This window comes from Eucyclogobius newberryi, unplaced genomic scaffold, assembly GCF_026437365.1.
Source record: "Eucyclogobius newberryi isolate DKJ021-1_F unplaced genomic scaffold, fEucNew1.0.hap1 SCAF_12, whole genome shotgun sequence".
In the NCBI taxonomy this organism is placed as follows: Eukaryota; Metazoa; Chordata; class Actinopteri; order Gobiiformes; family Gobiidae; genus Eucyclogobius; species Eucyclogobius newberryi.
Window position 1 is genome coordinate 36,694,838 of NW_027315746.1, and position 25,162 is coordinate 36,719,999.

The 25,162-nt window shown below is 46.7% G+C and overlaps 1 protein-coding gene across 1 annotated transcript in view; it reads right to left on the reverse strand.

The window, feature by feature from the left end:
• dhx9 (DEAH (Asp-Glu-Ala-His) box helicase 9) overlaps positions 1 to 25,162 on the reverse strand; it is a 90,028-nt gene that overhangs the window by 36,407 nt on the left and 28,459 nt on the right. The window contains exons 19-22 of the mRNA XM_072440521.1: positions 8,096 to 8,248; positions 3,901 to 4,061; positions 2,017 to 2,128; positions 38 to 199 (exon numbers count right to left, since the gene is read on the reverse strand). Of these exons, the coding sequence (XP_072296622.1) occupies positions 38 to 199; positions 2,017 to 2,128; positions 3,901 to 4,061; positions 8,096 to 8,248 (588 nt within the window). The remainder of the gene's footprint in view (positions 1 to 37; positions 200 to 2,016; positions 2,129 to 3,900; positions 4,062 to 8,095; positions 8,249 to 25,162) is intronic.

Sequence of the window (25,162 nt, forward strand, 5' to 3'; positions counted from 1 at the left end):
GAGCTCCCGGTGAGAGGGTGACAAACACACCGCTGACCTGACGTCGTCCCACGCCTGGAACACAGCGAGCAGAGCCACATGGTCCGAGAAGCGGCTCCCGGAGAAGTTCCTGTGCACGAAGCCCAGACGCTTCCCCTCAGTGACGAAGGGCTCAGGAAAACAGGAGGCAGCAGAGATGGTGCACATGGCATCGCCCACACTGCACAGAGAGAACACACACATGTCATATACTGCACAGAGAGAACACACACATGTCATATACTGCACAGAGAAAACACACACATGTCACACACTGCACAGAGAAAACACACACATGTCACACACTGCACAGAGAGAACACACACATGTCACACACTGCACAGAGAGAACACTGCACAGAGAAAACACACACATGTCACACACTGCACAGAGAGAACACACACATGTCACACACTGCACAGAGAGAACACACATATGTCACACACTGCACAGAGAAAACACACACATGTCACACACTGCACAGAGAAAACACACACATGTCACACACTGCACAGAGAGAACACACACATGTCATATACTGCACAGAGAGAACACACACATGTCACACATTGCACAGAGAGAACACACACATGTCACACACTGCACAGAGAGAACACACATATGTCACACACTGCACAGAGAGAACACACACATGTCACACATTGCACAGAGAGAACACACACATGTCACACACTGCACAGAGAGAACACACACATGTCACACACTGCACAGAGAGAACACACACATGTCACACACTGCACAGAGAAAACACACACATGTCACACACTGCACAGAGAGAACACACACATGTCATATACTGCACAGAGAGAACACACACATGTCACACATTGCACAGAGAGAACACACACATGTCACACACTGCACAGAGAGAACACACACATGTCACACACTGCACAGAGAGAACACACACATGTCACACACTGCACAGAGAGAACACACACACGTCACACACTGAACATAACACACGTCACACACACACACACAAACTCACACACACACACACATCACACACATACACGTCACACACACACACACGTCACACACACACATACATGTCACACACACACACGTCACACACGTCACACACACATGTCACACACACACACACACACACACTGCACAGAACACACACACACACACACACACACTGCACAGAACACACACACACACACACACATGTCACACACACACACACACACACACTGCACAGAACACACACACACACACACAAACACACACATGTCACACACACACACACACACACACACACACACACACTGCACAGAACACACACAAACACACACACTGCACAGAACACACACACACACACAAACACACACATGTCACACACACACACACACTGCACAGAACACACACACACACACAAACACACACATGTCACAGACACACACACACACGTGACACACACACACACGTCACACACACACACACACACACACACTGCACAGAACACACACACACACACACATGTCACAGACACACACACACACACACGTGACACACACACACACACACGTCTCACACACACACACACACACACACACTGCACAGAACACACACACACATGTCACACACACACACACACACACACAGACACACACACACACACAGACACACACACACACACACACTCACACACACACACACACACTGCACAGAACACACACACACATGTCACACACACACACACACACAGACACACACACACACACAGACACACACACACACACGTCACAGACAGACAGACACAACGGTGTATTTCAGATTATTTCATGTGATTGTTCTCTGTGGCTGACCCCTGGTGGTCATATCATGTATTACACAGGGTAGATGTTACAGACTGTGACTTTTCTGGTGGAGGGTGTGCCACCTGCTCGTCTCCATGGAGATACTGACTTGATCCCCTGCTGTATATCCATCGTCATGGAGACAGGCAGGTATACAGAGTGCACTCACTAAAAGATGCAGCCAATAATCATCATTTTGCCAAGTCGAGGTTCGATGGGAAGTCGAGCCAGGATTCGACCCAAAGGAGTGAGCTCATCGTTCAGGTCCAGGGCGTCCAGCTCTGAAACACAGGAGGAGTCACACAAAGCCTCTAACATTTGTATGATCTGCTTCTGTCATTCATGTGATTGTACATTAATAACTAAATATCCTCATCAAATACAAGTCATGTTTGATGCATCTGCTTTAATCATGTCATTGTCCCTCATCAAAAACATACTTCAATTTAGGGCTAAAACTGTAAAGATTGACTCGTCTCTTGAGTCTCCTCTTCATGTCTTCATGTTCCACAGCATTTTCACTTAAATATGCAGTTTGTCTGAATGTCTCTTCACTGCAGTGAAGTGTGCAGTGAAGTGTGCAGTGAAGTCTACAGTGAAGTGTGCAGTGAAGTGTGCAGTGAAGTCTACAGTGAAGTGTGCAGTAAAGTGTGCAGTAAAGTGTGCAGTGAAGTGTGCAGTGAAGTGTGCAGTGAAGTGTGCAGTGAAGTCTACAGTGAAGTGTGCAGTGAAGTGTGCAGTGAAGTCTACAGTGAAGTGTGCAGTAAAGTGTGCAGTGAAGTGTGCAGTGAAGTGTGCAGTGAAGTCTGCAGTAAAGTGTGCAGTGAAGTCTACAGTGAAGTGTGCAGTGAAGTGTGCAGTGAAGTCTACAGTGAAGTGTGCAGTAAAGTGTGCAGTGAAGTCTACAGTGAAGTGTGCAGTGAAGTGTGCAGTGAAGTGTGCAGTAAAGTCTGCAGTGAAGTCTGCAGTGAAGTGTGCAGTGAAGTGTGCAGTGAAGTCTGCAGTGAAGTGTGCAGTGAAGTGTGCAGTGAAGTGTGCAGTGAAGTGTGCAGTGAAGTGTGCAGTGAAGTGTGCAGTGAAGTGTGCAGTGAAGTCTGCAGTGAAGTCTGCAGTGAAGTGTGCAGTGAAGTGTGCAGTGAAGTGTGCAGTGAAGTCTGCAGTGGACCAGAAGCATGTGCCACTGGATGCTTCAGGATGGACGGGCAGGACTGACCTCTCAGAGTTGGACGGGCAGGACTGACCTCTCAGAGTGGGACGGGCAGGACTGACCTCTCAGAGTGGGACGGGCAGGACTGACCTCTCAGAGTGGGACGGGCAGGACTGACCTCTCATAGTGGGACGGGCAGGACTGACCTCTCATAGTGGGACGGGCAGGACTGACCTCTCAGAGTGGGACGGGCAGGACTGACCTCTCATAGTGGGACGGGCAGGACTGACCTCTCATAGTGGGACGGGCAGGACTGACCTCTCAGAGTGGGACGGGCAGGACTGACCTCTCAGAGTGGGACGGGCAGGACTGACCTCTCAGAGTGGGACGGGCAGGACTGACCTCTCATAGTGGGACGGGCAGGACTGACCTCTCAGAGTGGGACGGGCAGGACTGACCTCTCATAGTGGGACGGGCAGGACTGACCTCTCAGAGTGGGACGGGCAGGACTGACCTCTCAGAGTGGGACGGGCAGGACTGACCTCTCAGAGTGGGACGGGCAGGACTGACCTCTCATAGTGGGACGGGCAGGACTGACCTCTCATAGTGGGACGGGCAGGACTGACCTCTCAGAGTGGGACGGGCAGGACTGACCTCTCAGAGTGGGACGGGCAGGACTGACCTCTCATAGTGGGACGGGCAGGACTGACCTCTCATAGTGGGACGGGCAGGACTGACCTCTCAGAGTGGGACGGGCAGGACTGACCTCTCAGAGTGGGACGGGCAGGACTGACCTCTCATAGTGGGACGGGCAGGACTGACCTCTCAGAGTGGGACGGGCAGGACTGACCTCTCAGAGTGGGACGGGCAGGACTGACCTCTCAGAGTGGGACGGGCAGGACTGACCTCTCAGAGTGTGCTCGGCTTCGATCACAGCGTCTAAAGGTGGCGGCTCGATGGCCTTGGACAGGAAGTGCCCGATGGCCCCGAGGCGCAGCAGTTTGATGCTCAGAGCCACTTCGTGCAGAGGAGTCCTGAAGATCTCTGGAGTCATGTGAGTGTCCAGTCTGGAGGACAGAGACCATAGAACATACTGAGTATATATGTCTCTCTCCTTTAAAGGACATGTGCTAGATAGACTGTATAAGCTGTTAAACAGCATCATGGGTTTGTTTAAGGGAGAGTTAGAGTAAATGTGAAGAGGCGGGGCTTATAGCAACACTTTGGAACAGGAAGTCAAGCTTCTCTTAATATTCATGTTTATGTCATGTTTATGTGTTTATGTCATGTTTATGTCATGTTTAAGTCATGTTTAAGTCATGTTTGTCATGTTTATGTCATGTTTATGTGTTTATGTCATGTTTAAGTCATGTTTAAGTCATGTTTATGTGTTTGTCATGTTTATGTCATGTTTGTCATGTTTATGTCATGTTTATGTCATGTTTATGTCATGTTTATGTCATGTTTATGTCATGTTTATGTCATGTTTATGTGTTTATGTCATGTTTAAGTCATGTTTAAGTCATGTTTATGTGTTTGTCATGTTTATGTCATGTTTGTCATGTTTATGTCATGTTTGTCATGTTTATGTCATGTTTATGTCATGTTTATGTCATGTTTATGTGTTTATGTCATGTTTGTGTCATGTTTATGTCATGTTTAAGTCATGTTTAAGTCATGTTTATGTCATGTTTATGTCATGTTTATGTGTTTGTCATGTTTGTGTCATGTTTATGTCATGTTTATGTCATGTTTATGTCATGTTAATGTGTTTGTCATGTTTATGTCATTTTTGTCATGTTTATGTCATGTTTATGTGTTTATGTCATGTTTGTGTCATGTTTATGTCATGTTTAAGTCATGTTTAAGTCATGTTTATGTCATGTTTATGTCATGTTTATGTGTTTGTCATGTTTGTGTCATGTTTATGTCATGTTTAAGTCATGTTTAAGTCATGTTTATGTCATGTTTATGTCATGTTTATGTGTTTGTCATGTTTGTGTCATGTTTGTGTCATGTTTATGTCATGTTTATGTCATGTTTATGTGTTTGTCATGTTTATGTCATGTTTATGTCATGTTTGTCATGTTTATGTGTTTATGTCATGTTTATTAAGAGAAGTCAAGCTTCTCTTAATAAACCATTTTAGATCAATTCTGTGGTTTATAGTGAACAAAATGTGTATGTGTGTGTGCACATGTGTACGAGAGAGACACATAGTGAGACTAAAGAGCCACATAGTGAGACTAAAGAGAGCCACATAGTGAGACTAAAGAGCCACATAGTGAGACTAAAGAGCCACATAGTGAGACTAAAGAGAGCCACATAGTGAGACTAAAGAGCCACATAGTGAGACTAAAGAGAGCCACATAGTGAGACTAAAGAGCCACATAGTGAGACTAAAGAGAGCCACATAGTGAGACTAAAGAGAGCCACATAGTGAGACTAAAGAGCCACATAGTGAGACTAAAGAGCCACATAGTGAGACTAAAGAGCCACATAGTGAGACTAAAGAGCCACATAGTGAGACTAAAGAGAGCCACATAGTGAGACTAAAGAGCCACATAGTGAGACTAAAGAGAGCCACATAGTGAGACTAAAGAGAGCCACATAGTGAGACTAAAGAGAGCCACATAGTGAGACTAAAGAGCCACATAGTGAGACTAAAGAGCCACATAGTGAGACTAAAGAGCCACATAGTGAGACTAAAGAGCCACATAGTGAGACTAAAGAGCCACATAGTGAGACTAAAGAGCCACATAGTGAGACTAAAGAGAGCCACATAGTGAGACTAAAGAGCCACATAGTGAGACTAAAGAGCCACATAGTGAGACTAAAGAGAGCCACATAGTGAGACTAAAGAGCCACATAGTGAGACTAAAGAGCCACATAGTGAGACTAAAGAGCCACATAGTGAGACTAAAGAGCCACAAAGTGAGACTAAAGAGCCACATAGTGAGACTAAAGAGCCACATAGTGAGACTAAAGAGCCACATAGTGAGACTAAAGAGCCACATAGTGAGACTAAAGAGAGCCACATAGTGAGACTAAAGAGAGCCACGTAGTGAGACTAAAGAGAGCCACATAGTGAGACTAAAGAGCCACATAGTGAGACTAAAGAGCCACATAGTGAGACTAAAGAGCCACATAGTGAGACTAAAGAGCCACATAGTGAGACTAAAGAGCCACATAGTGAGACTAAAGAGCCACATAGTGAGACTAAAGAGAGCCACATAGTGAGACTAAAGAGCCACATAGTGAGACTAAAGAGCCACATAGTGAGACTAAAGAGCCACTGCACCAGAGGCTCTCTCACACGTCAGACACTAGAGTTCAGGACCACAGAGCGTCGTGCAGCTTCATCTTAAAGACACAAAACACTGGATCAAAGACAGAGAGAAGATTCTGAGCAGGACAAAAGATGAAGAGAAAGAGTTAAAGAGACAAACTGTGTTTAAAAAGAGAATTCTCTTTGAAGTGAAATGAAGGTTTAAGATTCAACCTGCCGGTCGTATATAATAGTGTGATGAAACCCTGGAGCGGGAGATGCCCAGGGCATTCGGATGCTAATCAGGTCCTCAGTGAGGAGGGAGTGAAAGTCAGGTTACATTAGTATGTCGATAGCCCATTACAGGGCTGAGAGTACACAAAGAGAGTCGTCTCAAGTCAAACCGGACACGCCCTTTATCAGGAGTTCTCAGACTCGATTCACAGATTGAGAATGACTCGAAACGTTTTGTTATTCTAAAAACAGAGTCCAGATGATACAAGTAAAGAATGATGAATATCCAAGGAAATGGCATGGAAAATTAGAGTTCAGTGACGCTGAAAAAAGGGAAGAGCTGCTCAGTAGCGCCCCCTAGGCCCCCTCAAAACGATTTACAGCTGCAATGGGAACTCTGGCAAATTCAATGTAGACCGACGAAAATTGGCATGAAAAATAGGTCATGTCTTGTCAATTCGGTTCTAAACAGACTGTTGGGCGTGGCCATGGTGAATATTCAACAAAATGGCAAATCAAAATAAAATAATTTTTAGATTGTTGAATGTGACTGGAGCGTGCAGAATCATGAGCTGGAGGTAACAATATGCTAATGAAGGATGTATTTTAATACGGCTCTCTGGCGCCCTCTTCAAGTAAATGTTTAAAACTCATTAAAGTTCTGTTAAAGTCTGTTTGACGTGTGAAGATCTTCACAGAGCGTGAGAGAAGAGCCTCTCAGTCACATGGGACAGAAACACAGAGTATTATCATTAAACTTGTACCTGGAGTCAAAGCGGTCAGTCAGGTCGTGTGCGGTCAGGTCGTGTGCGGTCAGGTCGTGTGCGGTCAGGCCGTGTGCGGTCAGGCCGTGTGCGGTCACTCAGGCCTCGTGCGGTCACTCAGGCCTCGTGCGGTCACTCAGGCCGTGTGCGGTCAGGTCGTGTACGGTCACTCAGGCCGTGTGCGGTCAGGTCGTGTGCGGTCACTCAGGCCTCGTGCGGTCACTCAGGCCTCGTGCGGTCACTCAGGCCGTGTGCGGTCAGGTCGTGTGCGGTCAGTCAGGTCGTGTGCGGTCAGTCAGGCCGTGTGCGGTCAGTCAGGCCGTGTGCGGTCAGGTCGTGTGCGGTCAGGTCGTGTGCGGTCAGTCAGGTCGCGTGCGGTCAGTCAGGTCGTGTGCGGTCAGTCAGGCCGTGTGCGGTCAGTCAGGTTGTGTGCGGTCAGTCAGGTCGTGTGCGGTCAGGTCGTGTCCAGCCTCTTCACCACAGCTCAGACCCTTCACTTCAAACAGGCAGATTCATGGCACTTAAACTCTATTTCTAAAAGTTTGGTCAAATCTACTGACTTTGGCTTCAGTTAAAATGTGCATCTAACAACATTTTACAAAACAAGAGTGTGACATGGAACAAGACGGAGAGAAAGCAGAGGACACTGGGACGTCCTTGCATGAAGCCGAGTGCTTTTCATCTGCCAAAACCATCTGCGTTATATGTTATAATTTGTGATATTTTGAGGTCAATCCGGTTTTCCATTGAAATCCCATTCAGTTCCATTTGACTTTCGCTCCAGGCTGGAACTGGAAGTGTTACAAAGGTCTGCAGTGAAATGAGGGTTATTTACCGTTCAAAGCGGGCGTGGCTGCACAGGTGGAAGCAGAAGCCGGGGCGGACCCTCCCCGCTCGGCCTTTGCGCTGCTCCAGGTTCGTCTTAGACGCCCACACGGTGGCGTAGTTTGTCATGTTGTTGTGAGACGTGAACAGTTTGACTTTCTGTCTTTAAAAGAACAGAAGCAATTCATTCAGACGAGGGACATGAGCGAGGGACATGAGTGAGGGACAGGAGCGAGGGACAGGAGCGAGGGACATGAGCGAGGGACAGGAGCGAGGGACAGGAGCGAGGGACAGGAGCGAGGGACAGGAGCGAGGGACATGAGCGAGGGACATGAGCGAGGGACAGGAGCGAGGGACAGGAGCGACACATGAGCATACACGACACTCTTCACATACACGACACTCTTCACATACACGACTCTCTTCACAAACACGACGCTCTTCACATACACGACTCTCTTCACATACACGACTCTCTTCACATACACGATGCTCTTCACATACACGACACTCTTCACATACACGACTCTCTTCACATACACGACGCTCTTCACACACACGACGCTCTTCACATACACAACGCTCTTCACATACACGACTCTCGTCACATACACGACGCTCTTCACATACACGACGCTCTTCACACACACGACGCTCTTCACATACACGATGCTCTTCACACACACAACACTCTTACACGACTCTCTTCACATACACGACTCTCTTCACATACACGACTCTTCACATACACGACCCTCTTCACATACACGACTCTCTTCACATACACGACGCTCTTCACACACACAACACTCTTACACGACTCTCTTCACATACACGACTCTCTTCACATACACGACTCTCTTCACATACACGACTCTTCACATACACGACCCTCTTCACATACACGACTCTCTTCACATACACGACTCTTCACATACACGGCTCTCTTCACATACACGGCTCTCTTCACATACACGGCTCTCTTCACATACACGACACTCTTCACATACACGACGCTCTTCACACACACGACCCTCTTCACATACAAGACCCTCTTCACATACAAGACCCTCTTCACATACACGACCCTCTTCACATACACGACCCTCTTCACATACACGACTCTCTTCACATACACGACCCTCTTCACATACACGACTCTCTTCACATACACGACCCTCTTCACATACACGACTCTCTTCACATACACAACTCTCTTCACATACACGACTCTTCACATACACGACACTCTTCACATACACGACTATCTTCACATACACGACTCTCTTCACATACACGACTCTTCACATACGCGACTCTTCACATACACGACTCTTCACATACACGACACTCTTCACATACACAAAACTCTTCACATACACGACGCTCTTCACATACGCGACTCTCTTCACATACGCAACTCTCTTCACATACGCGACTCTTCACATACACGACACTCTTCACATACACGACACTCTTCACATACACGACACTTACACGACTCTCTTTACATACACGACGCTCTTCACACACACGACGCTCTTACACGACTCTTGACATACACAAAACTCTTCACATACACAACGCTTTTCACATACACGACACTCTTACATGACTCTCTTCACATACACGACTCTCTTCACATACACGACTCTCTTCTCATACACGACTCTTCACATACACGACTCTTCACATACACAACGCTCTTAGACGACTCTCTTCACATACACGACTCTTGACATACACGACTCTTCAAATACACGGCTCTCTTCACATACACGACATTCTTCACATACACGACTCTCTTCACATACACGACTCTCTTCACATACACGACCCTCTTCACATACACGACTCTCTTCACATACACGACTCTCTTCACATACACGACGCTCTTCACATACACGACGCTCTTCACATACACGACTCTCTTCACATATACGACTCTCTTCACATACACGACTCTTCACATACACAACGCTCTTACACGACTCTCTTCACATACACGACACTCTTCACATACACGACCCTCTTCACATACACGACCCTCTTCACATACACGACCCTCTTCACATACACGACGCTCTTACACGACTCTCTTCACATACACGACTCTCTTCACATACACGACTCTCTTCACATACACGACTCTCTTCACATACACGACTCTCTTCACATACACGACCCTCTTCACATACACGACCCTCTTCACATACACGACCCTCTTCACATAAACGACCCTCTTCACATACACGACGCTCTTCACATACACAACACTCTTCACATACACGACTCTCTTCACATACACGACTCTCTTCACATACACGACCCTCTTCACATAAACGACACTTCACATACACGACTCTTCACATACACGACTCTCTTCACATACACGACCCTCTTCACATACACGACTCTCTTCACATACACGACACTCTTCACATACACGACGCTCTTACACGACTCTCTTCGCATACACGACTCTCTACACATACACGACCCTCTTCACATACACGACCCTCTTCACATACACGACCCTTTTCACATACACAACCCTCTTCACATACACAACACTCTTCACATACACAACCCTCTTCACATACACGACTCTCTTCACATACACGACTCTCTTCACATACACGACCCTCTTCACATAAACGACACTTCACATACACGACTCTCTTCACATACACGACTCTCTTCACATACACAACCCTCTTCACATACACGACCCTCTTCACATACACGACTCTCTTCACATACACGACGCTCTTACACGACTCTCTTCACATACACGACATTCTTCGCATACACGACTCTCTTCGCATACACGACTCTCTTCACATACACGACTCTCTTCACATACACAACCCTCTTCACATACACGACCCTCTTCACATACACGACTCTCTTCACATACACGACGCTCTAACACGACTCTCTTCACATACACGACATTCTTCACATACAAGACCCTCTTCACATACACGACCCTCTTCACATACACGACCCTCTTCACATACACGACTCTCTTCACATACACGACCCTCTTCACATACACGACTCTCTTCACATACACGACCCTCTTCACATACACGACCCTCTTCACATACACGACCCTCTTCACATACACGACCCTTTTCACATACACGACTCTCTTCACATACACGACCCTCTTCACATACACGACTCTCTTCACATACACGGCCCTCCTCACATACACGACCCTCTTCACATACACGACCCTCTTCACATACACGACCCTCTTCACATACACGACTCTTCACATACACGACTCTCTGCTCAGACACGACTCTCTTCACATACACGACACTCTTCACATACACGACGCTCTTCACATACACGACGCTCTTCACATACACGAAACTCTTCACATACACGACACTCTTCACATACGCGACTCTCTTCACAAACACGACGCTCTTCACATACACGACTCTTCACATACGCGACTCTCTTCAAATAAATGACACTCTTCACATACACGACACTTACACGACTCTCTTCACATACACGACGCTCTTCACACACACGACGCTCTTACACGACTCTCTTCACATACACGACCCTCTTCACATACACGACTTCACATACACCACTCTTCACATACACGACACTCTTAGACGACTCTCTTCACATACACGGCTCTCTTCACATACACGACACTCTTCACATACACGACACTCTTCACATACACGACTCTCTTCACATACACGACTCTCTTCACATACACGACCCTCTTCACATACACGACCCTCTTCACATACACGACTCTCTTCACATACACGACGCTCTTCACATACACGACGCTCTTCACATACACAACGCTCTTACACGACTCTCTTCACATACACGACTCTCTGCACATACACAACTCTCTTCACATACAAGACCCTCTTCACATACACGACTCTCTTCACATGCACGACTCTCTTCACATACACGACTCTCTTCACATACACGACGCTCTTCACATACACGACCCTCTTCACATACACGACTCTTCACATACACGACTCTCTTCACATACAAGACCCTCTTCACATACACGACCCTCTTCACATACACGACTATCTTCACATACACGACTCTCTTCACATACACGACTCTCTTCACATACACGACTCTCTTCACATACACAACTCTCTTCATACACGACCCTCTTCACATACACGACCCTCTTCACATACACGACCCTCTTCACATACACGACTCTTCACATACACGACTCTTCACATACACGACTCTTCACATACACAACACTCTTCACATACACGACTCTCTTCACATACACGACTCTCTTCACATACACGACTCCCTTACACGACCCTCTTCACATACACGACCCTCTTCACATACACTTCACATACACGACTCTCTTCACATACACGACGCTCTTACACGACCCTCTTCACATACACGACCCTCTTCACATACACGACTCTCTTCACATACACGACGCTCTTCACATACACGACCCTCTTCACATACACGACTCTTCACATACACGACTCTCTTCACATACAAGACCCTCTTCACATACACGACCCTCTTCACATACACGACTATCTTCACATACACGACTCTCTTCACATACACGACTCTCTTCACATACACGACTCTCTTCACATACACAACTCTCTTCATACACGACCCTCTTCACATACACGACCCTCTTCACATACACGACCCTCTTCACATACACGACTCTTCACATACACGACTCTTCACATACACGACTCTTCACATACACAACACTCTTCACATACACGACTCTCTTCACATACACGACTCTCTTCACATACACGACTCCCTTACACGACCCTCTTCACATACACGACCCTCTTCACATACACTTCACATACACGACTCTCTTCACATACACGACGCTCTTACACGACCCTCTTCACATACACGACCCTCTTCACATACACGACCCTCTTCACATACACGACTCTCTTCACATACACGACTCTCTTCACATACACGACTCTCTTCACATACACGACTCTTACACGACCCTCTTCACATACACGACCCTCTTCACATACACTTCACATACACGACTCTCTTCACATACACGACCCTCTTCACATACACGACCCTCTTCACATACACGACTCTCTTCACATACACGACGCTCTTACACGACTCTCTTCACATACACGACTCTCTTCACATACACGACTCTCTTCACATACACGACCCTCTTCACATACACGACCCTCTTAACATACACAACCATCTTCACATACACGACCCTCTTCACATACACGACCCTCTTCACATACACGACTCTCTTCACATACACGACTCTCTTAACATACACGACTCTCTTCACATAAACGACCCTCTTCACATACACGACCCTCTTCACATACACAACCCTCTTCACATACACGACCCTCTTCACATACACGACCCTCTTCACATACACGACCCTCTTCACATACACGACTCTTCACATACACGACGCTCTTACACGACTCTCTTCACATACACGACACTCTTCACATACACGACTCTCTTCACATACACGACTCTTCACATACACGACCCTCTTCACATACACGACCCTCTTCACATACACGACCCTCTTCACATACACGACTCTCTTCACATACACGACTCTCTTCACATACACGACTCTCTTCACATACACAACACTTTTCACATACCTGACGCTCTTACACGACTCTCTACACATACACAACTTTCTTCACATACACGACGCTCTTACACGACTCTCTTCACATACACGACTCTCTTCACATACACAACTCTCTTCACATACACGACTCTCTTCACATACACGACTTTCTTCACATACACGACGCTCTTACACGACCCTCTTCACATACACGACCCTCTTCACATACACGACCCTCTTCACATACACGACCCTCTTCACATACACGACTCTTCACATACACGACTCTCTTCACATACACGACACTCTTCACATACACGAGCCTCTTCACATACACGACCCTCTTCACATACACGACCCTCTTCACATACACGACTCTCTTCACATACACGACTCTCTTCACATACACGACCCTCTTCACATACACGACCCTCTTCACATACACGACCCTCTTCACATACACGACCCTCTTCACATACACGACCCTCTTCACATACACGACTCTTCACATACACGACGCTCTTACACGACTCTCTTCACATACACGACACTCTTCACATACACAACTCTCTTCACATACACGACTCTTCACATACACGACCCTCTTCACATACACGACCCTCTTCACATACACGACTCTCTTCACATACACGACTCTCTTCACATACACGACTCTCTTCACATACACGACTCTCTTCACATACACGACTCTCTTCACATACACGATGCTCTTCACATACACGACGCTCTTCACATACACGACTCTCTTCACATACACGACGCTCTTCACAGACACGACGCTCTTCACATACACAACGCTCTTCACATACACGACTCTCGTCACATACACGACGCTCTTCACATACACGACGCTCTTCACACACACGACGCTCTTCACATACACGATGCTCTTCACACACACAACACTCTTACACGACTCTCTTCACATACACGACTCTCTTCACATACACGACTCTTCACATACACGACCCTCTTCACATACACGACTCTCTTCACATACACGACGCTCTTCACACACACGACACTCTTACACGACTCTCTTCACATACACGACTCTCTTCACATACACGACTCTTCACATACACGACCCTCTTCACATACACGACTCTCTTCACATACACGACTCTTCACATACACGGCTCTCTTCACATACACGGCTCTCTTCACATACACGGCTCTCTTCACATACACGACACTCTTCACATACACGACGCTCTTCACACACACGACCCTATTCACATACAAGACCCTCTTCACATACAAGACCCTCTTCACATACACGACCCTCTTCACATACACGACCCTCTTCACATACACGACTCTCTTCACATACACGACTCTCTTCACATACACGACCCTCTTCACATACACGACTCTCTTCACATACACAACTCTCTTCACATACACGACTCTTCACATACACGACACTCTTCACATACACGACTATCTTCACATACACGACTATCTTCACATACACGACTCTTCACATACACGACTTCACATACACGACTCTTCACATACGCGACTCTTCACATACACGACTCTTCACATACACGACACTCTTCACATACACAAAACTCTTCACATACACGACGCTCTTCACATACGCGACTCTCTTCACATACGCAACTCTCTTCACATACGCGACTCTTCACATACACGACACTCTTCACATACACGACACTCTTCACATACACGACACTTACACGACTCTCTTCACATACACGACGCTCTTCACACACACGACGCTCTTACACGACTCTCTTCACATACACGACCCTCTTCACATACACGACTTCACATACACCACTCTTCACATACACGACACTCTTAGACGACTCTCTTCACATACACGGCTCTCTTCACATACACGACACTCTTCACATACACGACACTCTTCACATACACGACTCTCTTCACATACACGACTCTCTTCACATACACGACCCTCTTCACATACACGACTCTCTTCACATACACGACCCTCTTCACATACACGACTCTCTTCACATACACGACGCTCTTCACATACACGACGCTCTTCACATACACAACGCTCTTACACGACTCTCTTCACATACACGACTCTCTGCACATACACGACTCTCTTCACATACAAGACCCTCTTCACATACACGACTCTCTTCACATGCACGACTCTCTTCACATGCACGACTCTCTTCACATACACGACTCTCTTCACATACACGACGCTCTTCACATACACGACCCTCTTCACATACACGACTCTTCACATACACGACTCTCTTCACATACAAGACCCTCTTCACATACACGACCCTCTTCACATACACGACTATCTTCACATACACGACTCTCTTCACATACACGACTCTCTTCACATACACGACTCTCTTCACATACACGACCCTCTTCACATACACGACCCTCTTCACATACACGACCCTCTTCACATACACGACTCTTCACATACACGACTCTTCACATACACGACTCTTCACATACACAACACTCTTCACATACACGACTCTCTTCACATACACGACTCTCTTCACATACACGACTCCCTTACACGACCCTCTTCACATACACGACCCTCTTCACATACACTTCACATACACGACTCTCTTCACATACACGACGCTCTTACACGACCCTCTTCACATACACGACCCTCTTCACATACACGACCCTCTTCACATACACGACTCTCTTCACATACACGACTCTCTTCACATACACGACTCTTACACGACCCTCTTCACATACACGACCCTCTTCACATACACTTCACATACACGACTCTCTTCACATACACGACCCTCTTCACATACACGACCCTCTTCACATACACGACTCTCTTCACATACACGACGCTCTTACACGACTCTCTTCACATACACGACTCTCTTCACATACACGACTCTCTTCACATACACGACCCTCTTCACATACACGACCCTCTTAACATACACAACCATCTTCACATACACGACCCTCTTCACATACACGACCCTCTTCACATACACGACTCTCTTCACATACACGACTCTCTTAACATACACGACTCTCTTCACATAAACGACCCTCTTCACATACACGACCCTCTTCACATACACAACCCTCTTCACATACACGACCCTCTTCACATACACGACCCTCTTCACATACACGACCCTCTTCACATACACGACCCTCTTCACATACACGACTCTTCACATACACGACGCTCTTACACGACTCTCTTCACATACACGACACTCTTCACATACACGACTCTCTTCACATACACGACTCTTCACATACACGACCCTCTTCACATACACGACCCTCTTCACATACACGACCCTCTTCACATACACGACTCTCTTCACATACACGACTCTCTTCACATACACGACTCTCTTCACATACACAACACTTTTCACATACCTGACGCTCTTACACGACTCTCTACACATACACAACTTTCTTCACATACACGACGCTCTTACACGACTCTCTTCACATACACGACTCTCTTCACATACACAACTCTCTTCACATACACGACTCTCTTCACATACACGACTTTCTTCACATACACGACGCTCTTACACGACCCTCTTCACATACACGACCCTCTTCACATACACGACCCTCTTCACATACACGACTCTTCACATACACGACTCTCTTCACATACACGACACTCTTCACATACACGAGCCTCTTCACATACACGACCCTCTTCACATACACGACCCTCTTCACATACACGACTCTCTTCACATACACGACTCTCTTCACATACACGACCCTCTTCACATACACGACCCTCTTCACATACACGACCCTCTTCACATACACGACCCTCTTCACATACACGACCCTCTTCACATACACGACCCTCTTCACATACACGACTCTTCACATACACGACGCTCTTACACGACTCTCTTCACATACACGACACTCTTCACATACACGACTCTCTTCACATACACGACTCTTCACATACACGACTCTCTTCACATACACGACTCTCTTCACATACACGACTCTCTTCACATACACGACTCTCTTCACATACACGACTCTCTTCACATACACGATGCTCTTCACATACACGACACTCTTCACATACACGACTCTCTTCACATACACGACGCTCTTCACAGACACGACGCTCTTCACATACACGACGCTCTTCACATACACGACTCTCGTCACATACACGACGCTCTTCACATACACGACGCTCTTCACACACACGACGCTCTTCACATACACGATGCTCTTCACACACACAACACTCTTACACGACTCTCTTCACATACACGACTCTCTTCACATACACGACTCTTCACATACACGACCCTCTTCACATACACGACTCTCTTCACATACACGACGCTCTTCACACACACGACACTCTTACACGACTCTCTTCACATACACGACTCTCTTCACATACACGACTCTCTTCACATACACGACTCTCTTCACATACACGACTCTTCACATACACGGCTCTCTTCACATACACGGCTCTCTTCACATACACGGCTCTCTTCACATACACGACACTCTTCACATACACGACGCTCTTCACACACACGACCCTCTTCACATACAAGACCCTCTTCACATACAAGACCCTCTTCACATACACGACCCTCTTCACATACACGACCCTCTTCACATACACGACTCTCTTCACATACACGACCCTCTTCACATACACGACTCTCTTCACATACACAACTCTCTTCACATACACGACTCTTCACATACACGACACTCTTCACATACACGACTATCTTCACATACACGACTATCTTCACATACACGACTCTCTTCACATACACAACTCTCTTCACATACACGACTCTTCACATACACGACACTCTTCACATACACGACTATCTTCACATACACGACTATCTTCACATACACGACTCTTCACATACACGACTTCACATACGCGACTCTCTTCACATACACGACTCTTCACATACGCGACTCTTCACATACACGACTCTTCACATACACGACACTTACACGACTCTCTTTACATACACGACGCTCTTCACACACACGACGCTCTTACACGACTCTTGACATACACAAAACTCTTCACATACACAACGCTTTTCACATACACGACACTCTTACATGACTCTCTTCACATACACGACTCTCTTCACATACACGACTCTCTTCTCATACACGACTCTTCACATACACGACTCTTCACATACACAACGCTCTTAGACGACTCTCTTCACATACACGACTCTTGACATACACGACTCTTGACATACACGACTCTCTTCACATACACGACATTCTTCACATACACGACTCTCTTCACATACACGACTCTCTTCACATACACGACCCTCTTCACATACACGACCCTCTTCACATACACGACTCTCTTCACATACACGACGCTCTTCACATACACGACGCTCTTCACATACACGACTCTCTTCACATATACGACTCTCTTCACATACACGACTCTTCACATACACAACGCTCTTACACGACTCTCTTCACATACACGACACTCTTCACATACACGACCCTCTTCACATACACGACCCTCTTCACATACACGACCCTCTTCACATACACGACGCTCTTACACGACTCTCTTCACATACACGACTCTCTTCACATACACGACTCTCTTCACATACACGACTCTCTTCACATACACGACCCTCTTCACATACACGACCCTCTTCACATACACGACCCTCTTCACATAAACGACCCTCTTCACATACACGACGCTCTTCACATACACAACACTCTTCACATACACGACTCTCTTCACATACACGACTCTCTTCACATACACGACCCTCTTCACATAAACGACACTTCACATACACGACTCTTCACATACACGACTCTCTTCACATACACGACCCTCTTCACATACACGACTCTCTTCACATACACGACACTCTTCACATACACGACGCTCTTACACGACTCTCTTCGCATACACGACTCTCTACACATACACGACCCTCTTCACATACACGACCCTCTTCACATACACGACCCTTTTCACATACACAACCCTCTTCACATACACAACACTCTTCACATACACAACCCTCTTCACATACACGACTCTCTTCACATACACGACTCTCTTCACATACACGACCCTCTTCACATAAACGACACTTCACATACACGACTCTCTTCACATACACGACTCTCTTCACATACACAACCCTCTTCACATACACGACCCTCTTCACATACACGACTCTCTTCACATACACGACGCTCTTACACGACTCTCTTCACATACACGACATTCTTCGCATACACGACTCTCTTCGCATACACGACTCTCTTCACATACACGACTCTCTTCACATACACAACCCTCTTCACATACACGACCCTCTTCACATACACGACTCTCTTCACATACACGACGCTCTAACACGACTCTCTTCACATACACGACATTCTTCACATACAAGACCCTCTTCACATACACGACCCTCTTCACATACACGACCCTCTTCACATACACGACTCTCTTCACATACACGACCCTCTTCACATACACGACCCTCTTCACATACACGACTCTCTTCACATACACGACCCTCTTCACATACACGACCCTCTTCACATACACGACCCTTTTCACATACACGACTCTCTTCACATACACGACCCTCTTCACATACACGACTCTCTTCACATACACGGCCCTCCTCACATACACGACCCTCTTCACATACACGACCCTCTTCACATACACGACCCTCTTCACATACACGACTCTCTTCACATACACAACTCTCTTCACATACACGACCCTCTTCACATACACGACCCTCTTCACATACACGACCCTCTTCACATACACGACTCTTCACATACACGACTCTTCACATACACGACTCTTCACATACACAACACTCTTCACATACACGACTCTCTTCACATACACGACTCTCTTCACATACACGACTCCCTTACACGACCCTCTTCACATACACGACCCTCTTCACATACACTTCACATACACGACTCTCTTCACATACACGACGCTCTTACACGACCCTCTTCACATACACGACCCTCTTCACATACACGACCCTCTTCACATACACGACTCTCTTCATATACACGACTCTCTTCACATACACGACTCTCTTCACATACACGACTCTCTTCACATACACGACTCTTACACGACCCTCTTCACATACACGACCCTCTTCACATACACTTCACATACACGACTCTCTTCACATACACGACCCTCTTCACATACACGACCCTCTTCACATACACGACTCTCTTCACATACACGACGCTCTTACACGACTCTCTTCACATACACGACTCTCTTCACATACACGACTCTCTTCACATACACGACCCTCTTCACATACACGACCCTCTTAACATACACGACCCTCTTCACATACACGACCCTCTTCACATACACGACCCTCTTCACATACACGACTCTCTTCACATACACGACTCTCTTAACATACACGACTCTCTTCACATAAACGACCCTCTTCACATACACGACCCTCTTCACATACACAACCCTCTTCACATACACGACCCTCTTCACATACACGACCCTCTTCACATACACGACCCTCTTCACATACACGACCCTCTTCACATACACGACTCTTCACATACACGACTCTCTTCACATACACGACACTCTTCACATACACGACTCTCTTCACATACACGACACTCTTCACATACACGACTCTCTTCACATACACGACTCTTCACATACACGACCCTCTTCACATACACGACCCTCTTCACATACACGACCCTCTTCACATACACGACTCTCTTCACATACACGACTCTCTTCACATACACGACTCTCTTCACATACACGACTCTCTTCACATACACAACACTTTTCACATACCTGACGCTCTTACACGACTCTCTACACATACACAACTTTCTTCACATACACGACGCTCTTACACGACTCTCTTCACATACACGACTCTCTTCACATACACAACTCTCTTCACATACACGACTCTCTTCACATACACGACTTTCTTCACATACACGACGCTCTTACACGACCCTCTTCACATACACGACCCTCTTCACATACACGACCCTCTTCACATACACGACCCTCTTCACATACACGACTCTTCACATACACGACTCTCTTCACATACACGACACTCTTCACATACACGAGCCTCTTCACATACACGACCCTCTTCACATACACGACCCTCTTCACATACACGACCCTCTTCACATACACGACTCTCTTCACATACACGACTCTCTTCACATACACGACTCTCTTCACATACACGACTCTCTTCACATACACAACACTTTTCACATACCTGACGCTCTTACACGACTCTCTACACATACACAACTTTCTTCACATACACGACGCTCTTACACGACTCTCTTCACATACACGACTCTCTTCACATACACAACTCTCTTCACATACACGACTCTCTTCACATACACGACTTTCTTCACATACACGACGCTCTTACACGACCCTCTTCACATACACGACCCTCTTCACATACACGACCCTCTTCACATACACGACCCTCTTCACATACACGACTCTTCACATACACGACTCTCTTCACATACACGACACTCTTCACATACACGAGCCTCTTCACATACACGACCCTCTTCACATACACGACCCTCTTCACATACACGACCCTCTTCACATACACGACTCTCTTCACATACACGACCCTCTTCACATACACGACCCTCTTCACATACACGACCCTCTTCACATACACGACTCTTCTCATACACGACCCTCTTCACATACACGACTCTCTTCACATACACGACCCTCTTCACATACACGACCCTCTTCACATACACGACCCTCTTCACATACACGACGCTCTTCACATACACGACGCTCTTCACATACACGACCCTCTTCACATACACGACCCTCTTCACATACACGACCCTCTTCACATACACGACTCTCTTCACATACACGACCCTCTTCACATACACGACCCTCTTCACATACACGACCCTCTTCACATACACGACCCTCTTCACATACACGACCCTCTTCACATACACGACCCTCTTCACATACACGACTCTCTTCACATACACGACTCTCTTCACATACACGACTCTCTTCACATACACGACGCTCTTCACATACACGACCCTCTTCACATACACAACTCTCTTCACATACACGACGCTCTTCACATACACGACGCTCTTCACATACACGACCTCTTCACATACACGACCCTCTTCACATACACGACCCTCTTCACATACACGACCCTCTTCACATACACGACTCTCTTCACATACACGACCCTCTTCACATACACGACCCTCTTCACATACACGACCCTCTTCACATACACGACACTCTTCACATACACGAGCCTCTTCACATACACGACCCTCTTCACATACACGACTCTCTTCACATACACGACTCTCTTCACATACACGACCCTCTTCACATACACGACCCTCTTCACATACACGACCCTCTTCACATACACGACCCTCTTCACATACACGACCCTCTTCACATACACGACTCTTCACATACACGACGCTCTTACACGACTCTCTTCACATACACGACTCTCTTCACATACACGACCCTCTTCACATACACGACCCTCTTCACATACACGACCCTCTTCACATACACGACCCTCTTCACATACACGACCCTCTTCACATACACGACCCTCTTCACATACACGACTCTTCACATACACGACGCTCTTACACGACTCTCTTCACATACACGACACTCTTCACATACACGACTCTCTTCACATACACGACTCTTCACATACACGACCCTCTTCACATACACGACCCTCTTCACATACACGACTCTCTTCACATACACGACTCTCTTCACATACACGACTCTCTTCACATACACGACTCTCTTCACATACACAACACTTTTCACATACCTGACGCTCTTACACGACTCTCTACACATACACAACTTTCTTCACATACACGACGCTCTTACACGACTCTCTTCACATACACGACTCTCTTCACATACACAACTCTCTTCACATACACGACTCTCTTCACATACACGACTTTCTTCACATACACGACGCTCTTACACGACCCTCTTAACATACACGACCCTCTTCACATACACGACCCTCTTCACATACACGACTCTTCACATACACGACTCTCTTCACATACACGACACTCTTCACATACACGAGCCTCTTCACATACACGACCCTCTTCACATACACGACCCTCTTCACATACACGACCCTCTTCACATACACGACTCTCTTCACATACACGACCCTCTTCACATACACGACCCTCTTCACATACACGACCCTCTTCACATACACGACTCTTCTCATACACGACCCTCTTCACATACACGACTCTCTTCACATACACGACCCTCTTCACATACACGACCCTCTTCACATACACGACCCTCTTCACATACACGACCCTCTTCACATACACGACCCTCTTCACATACACGACGCTCTTCACATACACGACGCTCTTCACATACACGACCCTCTTCACATACACGACCCTCTTCACATACACGACCCTCTTCACATACACGACCCTCTTCACATACACGACTCTCTTCACATACACGACTCTTCACATACACGACCCTCTTCACATACACGACCCTCTTCACATACACGACCCTCTTCACATACACGACCCTCTTCACATACACGACCCTCTTCACATACACGACCCTCTTCACATACACGACCCTCTTCACATACACGACTCTCTTCACATACACGACTCTCTTCACATACACGACGCTCTTCACATACACGACGCTCTTCACATACACGACGCTCTTACACGACTCTCTTCACACACACGACTCTCTTCACATACACGACTCTCTTCACATACACGACTCTCTTCACATACACGACTCTCTTCACATACACGACTCTCTTCACATACACGACCCTCTTCACATACACGACCCTCTTCACATACACGACCCTCTTCACATACACGACCCTCTTCACATACACGACTCTCTTCACATACACGACGCTCTTACACGACTCTCTTCACACACACGACTCTCTTCACACACACGACTCTCTTCACACACACGACTCTCTTCACACACACGACTCTCTTCACATACACGACTCTCTTCACATACACGACTCTCTTCACATACACGACGCTCTTCACATACACGACCCTCTTCACATACACAACTCTCTTCACATACACGACACTCTTCACATACACGACCCTCTTCACATACACGACCCTCTTCACATACACGACCCTCTTCACATACACGACGCTCTTCAC